Source organism: Leuciscus leuciscus (assembly GCF_965113295.1).
Source record: "Leuciscus leuciscus genome assembly, chromosome: 21".
Taxonomy (NCBI): domain Eukaryota; kingdom Metazoa; phylum Chordata; class Actinopteri; order Cypriniformes; family Leuciscidae; genus Leuciscus; species Leuciscus leuciscus.
This window is the reverse complement of record NC_138745.1, coordinates 9,143,790-9,153,532: the sequence shown is the minus strand read 5'-3', so window position 1 is coordinate 9,153,532 and position 9,743 is coordinate 9,143,790. Positions and strand designations below refer to the sequence as shown.

The 9,743-nt window shown below is 36.0% G+C and overlaps 1 protein-coding gene across 1 annotated transcript; it reads left to right on the top strand.

Annotated features, from left to right (window-relative positions):
* The first annotated feature begins 4,446 nt into the window (after positions 1-4,446).
* LOC309485491 (galanin receptor 2a) lies at positions 4,447-6,456 on the top strand. The gene has a single exon (XM_082152353.1). It carries the CDS (start codon positions 4,561-4,563, stop codon positions 5,851-5,853), a length of 1,293 nt encoding a protein of 430 aa, XP_082008479.1. The 5' UTR covers positions 4,447-4,560; the 3' UTR covers positions 5,854-6,456.
* Positions 6,457-9,743: the final 3,287 nt, after the last annotated feature.

Below are 9,743 nucleotides of genomic sequence, written 5' to 3'. Positions count from 1 at the left end.
AACTTTTCCTATAATCCGGAAAAATTCCTATAATTAATTTCATAAAAGTTAAGAAACTCATTACCTGCATCTATTAGGAATGCTGCTTTTGTTGATTATTTAAGAAACTTCTTAAGACATCTCTTTTTAGTCAAGCTTTTAATTTATAATTTATTATGTGTATTTTTTTATATTATGATTTTTTTTTCCTTGTTTGATTTATTTTGTTCTGTACATGTTGTAGTGCTTTGAGTTTTAGAAAGGCGCATTACAAATTAAATGTATTATTATTATTATTGTTGTTAACATTATTTTAAAATATCCACAATAACTTGTTTAATTAGTAAAATATGTTGGCTTAGATGTTTTTATTTACAGCATTATAATAATACACATAATAAAACATTTCAGATGATTATAATAATATATAATATTTTATATAATAAAGACAATATAATAATAATATGCACTGTACTCTGATACTTACTGTAATGCTTCATATTACAGTAGCATATTACACATGAATTTTACAGTACACAGTAAATATACACTTTATACAGATATCACACAATATACACATGTATACATGCTGTGTATCTATAGTCTTGTCTTTTTCTTTTACTGTATATCGCAATAACATTGTACTGTAATTTGTTGACAGACCAAACAGTAGAAGCGTAACTGTGAATCCTGTCCCGTCTTTTGCAATTAGTATCCTATACAGTAATGTGTCAATTTGTACTGTTAAAATGTATATATGCCATACAGAAAAAGTGCAGTCTTGTGCTTTTCAATCATCAAAATCATAGCCATAGCTTCTGAAAACACTGAGCGACAACGTGGCTAAACATTTTGACTATCTTATTTGTGAACAATGACACAAGGACTTATCATTCTGATGGCACTGATATGTTCATTGATGTAAACTCACTGTATTTAAAAAACTGTATTCGTGGGCAAAAATGTCTGATTTGTAAGAGTATTCTTCTGTCAGAATAGGCATTTAAAAAAACAAATCAATTGTGTTAAGGTTTTGTATAACTTTTGGAATGACAAATTAATTAAGTAAAAGCATTGTTTCTTTTATTTAATGGATTCATTTGTTCTCATTTTGTCAATCTAAAGAATGCAGATGTTTCAGGCCAGAAGATTACTCATGTCAATGGTTCTCTATAATGTCTAGCCCAGTACAGAGCACAGCTTGCCAGGATGATAAACACAATAACTGACTCACCACTAAAGGCATTACCTTGTGAAAAAAAGTGCCATCTCTCCAATCTAATCCAAATGTCTTATGGCACTTTCAAATGGATCCTTTGAAGAATAATGTGTGAAAGAAGCAGGCGGTGAATAAAAAATAGAGATGGTGCCATTCCCAAGCCACAAATAATCTTGAAACTGTCGGTGGATGGTGAAAGAACTGAAGTGCTGTGGTTAGTTTATAGTTCGAGGTCACGCCTGGGAAATGAGACCATCTGCAGAGATGAAACCTGAGCACTCAAGACTTATTAAATAAATGATGCATTTTAATTTCACATGACCCTTTCTTATGTGATGAGGGACAGTTTTGCACCCATATTCTGCACCTGAACCACTAAGAGACCTCAGCCTCTGTCATTGGTCTGGTCGGTGACTTGGACTATGGATTACTTACCTGTTTACTCAGTACTCACCCGAGATGTTTACCTTCTGTGTTTTCTCCAAATTCCTGTATTCCTTGTTCCCATGTCTGCTCTCCATCTTCAGCGTCCCTCCAGCGTTCCTGCTATCCTGTAAGACAAAGACATCATCAATCTAAAGGCAACCAAAAGAAGTGTGTATTTGGATACACTGTAAACTCGAATAAGTTGGCAAAACTCAAAAATAACTTTATTTTTATTTTGCACTCATATATTTTAATTGCTCTTAACTTGAAATATTTGAGTAAACTAATTCATACATGTAACTTAAAATTATCATGCAATCTCAATTTAAATATGCTAATTCAATAAATGCTACCTTGTTAATTGGTAACACAATGCTTTTAACATATATCTGTTCCCAAACTGAGCTCACGCTCGCTCCACTCGTCACCATGATTTTAACCCTACAAAAAACATTACACAGAAACTCTTCTAAACTTACATAGCAAAACATCAAACACAAAATTTCCCCCCTAACATCAATCTTGCACCAAAAACATTATATAAAACTTAATTTTAACATTTACTCTCCCTTTTGGGAGTGTCATGGCAAAGCGTGCTGGGAAATAGAAATCCCAGCCCAGTTTCAGTTAAATTTCAGTTTGTCTAAATTAAAAGAAACAAGTTCATGAAGCTCAAAACAATTCAGATGACTAAAAATGTGTCCTTTTTTGTGAATGCAAAAGAAAAAGAAAGTTCTAAATACTCAAAAAAGTTCATTTGATTGAACTAATTTGTTTAATTTGAGTTGGCTTTACTCAAACCAATATATATTTTTTTTTTTTTACATACTAGGGTTTACATATTGACCAATTGAAGTAACATCCTTTCTCATCTCCTGCACACAAAGACTTATACTTGCACTGCACATTGTTCTATACCCTGTTTTGGACACTGTTCAGTAAAAGCTTTGAGGTGTTAATCATCCATCTCTCTCTTTCTCTCTCTCTCTCTCTCTTGAGTCTGATATCTCAATGCCAAAGTGATTGAGAAAAACTGTTATACATTTAATTCTTGAGCCTAGACCTGATTCTTTACAAAATGTCATAAGATTTGATGTTATTCCCTCATGTTGCATGTAGTGAATGTTGCTTTTAAAAACAAAAATGGATAGGAAAATGCAAAACATCAGTTAAATATGTAATTTGCATAATAATTTTATTTAGACAGTGGAAAGGGGTGATAAAAACACTATTTATGAAGGATGACACTAGCAGATAGCAAAAGATCATCACTGTCACCATTAAATGCAATGAGTTTATTGAGTGGAGGACAAACTACACCACTGCAGTGCATTTAGCTCGGGCATTTATGATGCAGGGAAAGTAATAAAAATGTGGGTGAAATCAATTTGTTCCATCAGATGTGATGGAAATCGTAAGATGAATCTGTTTGCCAGACAGTGACGCTCAAATCACATCATCAACCTTACTCAAGAAATGGTCTTTTAGTGTCTGATATAATGAACAAATCATTATTAGTTCTCAAATTAGTCATGTTGTAGGCTGAAGCTGACATGTCAGTGATGTGAATAAGTGAATAAAAACACTTTGACAGCAGGCCTGTTATGTAAGTCTGTTCATCACTGCTGCTTGGTAGATTGGAACACAATGTGTTAGTTTTGAGGTGTGTGAAGAAATAATGCTTTTTTGTTTATACATATTAACATAGCAAAGGCAATTAAGGCAAATGTTCATTCATTTTATCATCCATTCAAAGTATCATATATAAAATGTAATAAGAGGCATAACAACACAATAACACATTTCTTTAAGAAAACATGTAAGGTGGCCTCGAATGGCTTATTGCTTTTATAAATGGTGGCAACAGCAATAAGATAAGACACAAATGTTGAAAAGATAATTACATTAATTCATAATGAACGATTCTTCTGCCAAGTGAAATAGCTCATTAGCCTCTACATGTGGCTGTATATAGCAACAGCTTCGAACATGACTAATGCAATCAGATATTATAGACGGAAATAATAATTTTATAATGTTTTAACATTATAAATGTGCTGCAACTATCGTACCTGCAAAATCACTGTAAAAAGTGACAAGCATTTGATTGAACTGATTTGATGATATATATAGTATACCAATTCTGTCATTTAGATATTGTCTGTTAACTGACAAAACATTAAGTAAATAATAGAAATGCTTTCAGTGAGTGAATCTGAAAACATTTCAGTCAGGATTGGTATGATGTCAGGGATATGTGTTCATGACTGAAAATACATCTTCATGATCTTGTTTATCATACATCTCTACATTTGGTTAGTAACTGTCAGATGTGAGAAAGAGAAAGCGAGAGAGATTTTGTGTTCCCATAATTCTTCCTGTATGGCGGCTATTTGCCTTTAAAGGTGTGAAACAGCATCACACACTAAAAACGTTTAATTTATTATTTACTAGCTAAATAAGGGCTTTTCATTTACTTTTATTGTTTTTATATACAATGCTACTTATACTTGCTATATAATAACTCTTATCCACAAATAATATTTTGGGCATATTTAGAATTATAAAAAACATTTTATTTCATATCTCATTGTATTTAGATAGACAGACATGACACTGCTGACAGACCCAGTAAACGTACAGTTAAGCTGTACTTCTCTAATATTAATATGTAATTTATACTTTAAAATATCAATCTACATATCACATCTTAGACAATAGCATGTGGCTTATTTAAGGTATGCATAAGGTAGCTATGGCCTACATTCAGTAGATAGATAGATAGATAGATAGATAGATAGATAGATAGATAGATAGATAGATAGATAGATAGATAGATAGATAGATATTTCCTTTGGTGAATCATTGCTCTTTTATCATATTCCTGAGGGGTGGGGGCGTTATGGAGATCCTCAATAAGCGGATGGTCAGATGAAATGGCACACAGAGGAAACATGAACTCCTCGAGCATTTACAGCACATTCGGACGCTTATTCCCTAACAACTTTTCTCTTTGGGGGCATCTCCAGAAGAACTGGACTACCCATGATTTGACGCCTTTCTCCATCGACTTTCTTTTTGCGGGACATGAACCGGACACTATAGTTTTAATGGTGATGTATGTGCTATCATTCGTGACCGGACTGGTGGGGAATATAATGGCTCTGTGGGTCCTGACGCGCCGGAGGAACCGCTTGTCTGGAGCGTCAGCCACCAGGAGACTCCTGGTCAACCTGGCGGTGTGCGACATGATGGTGGTGTGCGTCTGCATGCCGGTTAATTTAGGACTTCAGGTGTACAACGCCTGGGTGTTTGGAGAGTTTCTGTGTCGAGCTGTGCCGTTCGTTCAAGCGGTATCAGTCTCTGCCAGTGTTCTGAGTCTGGCCGCGATCAGTTTGAACAGATACTACAGCGTCCACAGTCCCCTGCACGCCAGATCTTTCTTTACGACTAGCAGAATGATATGCATGATAGCTGTGGTGTGGATCGTATCTTCTGCCCTGTGTTTGCCGTTGTTTTTCATGAACACGACTAAGACGCTTTCCCTACTAGACGGACTGCATACAGTGACTGTGTGCGTGGAGAGCTGGTCTAAAATCAAACTGCGCCAGGGTTACAACTTTTTGCTCTTCTGCGCGTTGTATGGATTCCCGGTGGTCTTTAACCTGGTCATTTGCTTTTTGACCGGTTGGAAATTGAGTAGAGGAGGCACATCATCAATATCAGATCCCAGCCAGTTCGCGCAAACCTCTTCGAGTTCGCGCCTGAAAACGCGCAAGAGGATCGCCAAAATGGTCTTTGCGCTCGTGTTGCTGTTCACTTTCTCCTGGCTGCCGCTTTATGCCGTGGACATCTGGATCGACTCCAACATTCCCAGCTCTCCTGATCGAAACGACGAGATGAGCAACGTTGAACATCATTGGATTCTCCAGAGCAGACCCTTTGCGCAATGGCTGGGTCTCACCAACTCTTCCCTCAACCCTCTTTGCTACTGTTTCATCGGAAACTTGTACAGATCGGCCAAAAGGTTCAGAGAGAGCTACAGAGAGAAGATTTCATCTGTCATGAGTTTGACCAATAGGTCTTCAATGAGAAATTCTGCCTCTAAAATCCAGCAGCGCAACTCTGGCTCGTCTGGGAGATTTTCTTCAGAGACAAGGAGCTACACTGTTTTCAGACTGACCAGAAGTAAAAGCGTGTCTGCAACGACTGTGTGTGAGAGTATTTAACTGGGGGAGAAGGATAATGTAGCCTAATACAGAAGGACTTGAAACAATCATGGAAATGTGAAAAGGGTGATGCTTTATAATAACTTTCATTGATACATCATTAACAAACATCATGGGGTGCGTAATAGAGAAGTTAATGTTGGCCTACATTTCAATATGTTTTAAGTTTCTTTGCTTTTCTAACTATTTGAATAGCGAACAAAAGTCTGATACCTAGTGAACATACTATTTATTATTTGCATTATTTAAGTACTTTTCAGCATTACAATTTGAGTTAAAAGTCTAGCTAAAAAAAGGAGTAATAACAGTTATTAATCAAAGTTATTATAAAGTGTTACTGTGAATTATAGGCTATATCTATCTTAGCTGTTTTTTCATTTTCTTTTGTAATTATTTTCTGTTAAATAAACGAATACCAGATTTGTTCTGAATATAGTCAATATATGAGTGGAAAATTGCAAACCCAGAATGTGTGGCTCAAGCAGGATTAATGGTACCGCTGAGGGGCTTTAGCCCTGACGTGTGGTTGTCTGTTATTCCACCAGCTCCTCCCCACCAGAAATCTAAAGATCACATAAATATTCCTACTGTTATACATTTTGATCACTGCACCACATTTACAGTCTTTCTGAAGCTCCTATATTTGGTGGGCAGAACAGTTCAGCACTCTTAAAAATAAAGGTTCTTTACTGGCATCTATTGTAGATCCATGGCATCATTCCAGTTCACCATTGTGTTAGGGTCACATTCTCACAACTTTGGCACTTTTTTTCAGTAACATTACTCGAACGTTCGTTCAAAGTTATCTGGTGTTTAATAATGTTCTCAAAACTTTAGCACAAAAAGTAAAACATTTTCAAAAGTAACATTCCCATAATGTTTGCAGAATGATAAAATGTAATGTTTCCTTAACATTTGTAACCCCCCCCCCCCCCCCCAAACAATTAGAAAACGTTCAGAGTAATGTAATGTTCAAACGTAATGGGAACCTCAGCAAAACATTCTTAGAACATTTTTTGTTAGCTGGGTTGTAGTTAAAAATGTTCTTTAAAATATTCTACAATCTAATTAAAAAATGATTCTTTTTATAGGAACTGCGCACTGAAATGTTATTTGGGGAACCAAAAATGATTCTTCTATGCTGTGAAAACCCCTTTTGGAACCTTTATCAGTGACAAATTAGAAATCTAAAATGAATCATAATGATGTTGTTTCAGTGTTTGCCATCACATATGCAAAATTTTAAGTGAAAAAATTAATCTGTCGGAGAGTAATGGATTTAGGTAATTACCCTCTTCCGTGTGACTAATATACAGTAGATGATCATTTGTTGCCACTAAGATGGAGCACAGACAGTGATAAATAACCCAGTAATTTTGACAAACAGATCTCTTTAATTTTCTGTGCAATGGAATTAATTTTGCATTAATCAGGACCAATGGCATTTTAAGATTATCCTCAAGCGCAACAGATTTTCATGAAGATGTGATGCAAGCATGCTGGCTATATTCAGAAATAATAATTAAGGCAGCTTTGCATCATTAACTGAACACTGACTGTGCATGATTTGCTTAAATGAATCCAAGCAGGATACATCAATAGATCAGAACATATGAGTGCTGATTGTTGTAAATGTGACATAAGCATCACTTTAGGTGCTGATGCTGTTTTAAATACCTGAATAAGCCTAGTAATGCTCTGCATTCAACCCATTTTATTGTTTTGGAGACAAAACTTGGCAATTAATTTTCAATTAAACAGTAAAACGATGGTGTTGCCAGGATAATATTGGGTTTTTTAAGCTTAAAATACACATACATCAACAATAGGAGAAATATAATAGTCTCTCTTGATATCTCTGCCTTGCAAAATAGAAAAATTCTGTTTAAATGTAAAAACATTGCATTTGAATAATGTGTTGTTTCATGATTGATAAAGCAAATGAAATCTTCTTGTTTGAAGCACAGCACGAAAAAAACGATCTGTTTTTGCAAATATATTACAGCTTTTTTCTCTTACACGAGTACTGAATAGCCCTGAATCATTATCATTATTTACATTTTTCACCGTTTATAGGCGGTGGAAATAGAGGGACAAAGACCTCTACTTTGCTCTAAAAGATCTCAAGAGTGTCCTATGATTACATTGATTTAAACTGAATGTCTAGCACAAATGGGCTCCAGTCATTCAAAATAAACGAGTGCTATAATGGATGTAGTGCCTCTGTTAATAACCTCAAAGAGCTTGTGCTGTCAACAATCCAGACCTGTTTCAAAGCAAAAGGAACGTTGGTTACTGCAGCTTAATAATTCACACCTAATGAACCCATATAACAAAGCCCGGAAGACAATCTATCCTCAAACTAATCTATATGTTAAGTAGCAATTTGACCTTTTCATTTCAGGCACAGTTACTGGAAAAAATAAGATAAAAAATGTGGATTGTGTTTAGGTTAATTAACCGTTTCCTTCAAAACCTACAATTATAGACTATCCTATAGATTATTGCAAGCAGTCACACTTGAATAAAATATCCAAGGAAGCAGAGCTGTAAAGTATTGGAGTAAATGTAATTAGTTACTGTACATAAATATTGAGTATAAAAAATATTAGACACTTTTACTCTTTACCTGACTACATTTTTGAATAACTATACTCTTTACTCCAATACAATTGTGATGAGTAGGCTAATGCAATTGGTCATTACATTTTGCATGGCACCTAAGTTTTTCTGCAGCAGTTTATTTCTGCTAAGAAAGAAGCGATATCGCCATCTACAGGGCATTGAAAGCAGGTACTATATCTTGTGGGTTTTTGCCCCAACTCACCCAAACTTGGCAACAAGTCTACTTTATGCGAATGCAAGTGCATTAGGTAGTTGTGAATCGCAGGTGTTTCACATATCTGAGATGAGGACATGGCTGCAGCCGAAACCAGTGCAAATAGGCTTTGACTATTTCCTTTTACTTAAAGCTGCAGTCCGTAGTGTTTCCTCTTTGTCGCCATCTCTGTTCGAAATCTGCAATTGCAGTTATTCGCGGAATTATCAACTTTACGTGGGTTGTGCCTTGGCATGGCGCCAGTGCGGATGCATCCAATGTTTTGAGGAGAATGTGCAGCTGTCAGTCGCCTCGCGAGAAGGGCCGGTGTGGACACTGTTATTCGCAATCACAGATTCTACTTTTTTTGGAAGTATGACCAGCATAAGAATTTTCACCGGAAAATGTAATCTGAACAAGTAAGTTACATCCACTTTTGTTCTGACCAACTAAGGAAAAAAAAGATTTACAAATTATACTTTGTTCTCAAATTGTTAATGTTAACCAGCACTGCGTGACTACATTTAATGCCCTTGTTTTCGCATGGGCCCGGCTCTTTTTTTCTTCGAAGTCCGAAGTCTTTTGCATTTTACAACGGGTGTATCTCCAGTTATCACTGGTGATTGTTGTTTGAACCTTTCTGGATCCGCCATCAATTTGATAAGTTTAATTATATCAAGCGCTGTGAGAAAAGGCTATAAATCTCCACCTCCAACATCCTCACACGCAACATAGCCTACTAGTCGAGACTCTTCTTTATGTGTACAGATGTGACGTAGTGATGTAATGACCAGGGGGTAATCCAGCACAAAGGGTACCACCCCAGGGGCCGCCATTGGCTAACAAGCCATCACCTGCTGTTAGCATTCCATTGACTCCCATTCATTTTGGCGTCACTTTGACAGCGAATAACTTTACATCTGAGGCATTTAAAGACTTAAGGCACAAGGTAATGGAGCCTTTTATACATTGTTGTGTTTCTTTAGAAATAAACAATGGACAAATAGATGGACAAATGGACAGAGGACAAAATGGACAAAGGACAAATACGGGGCCATAACGGCCCCGTAGA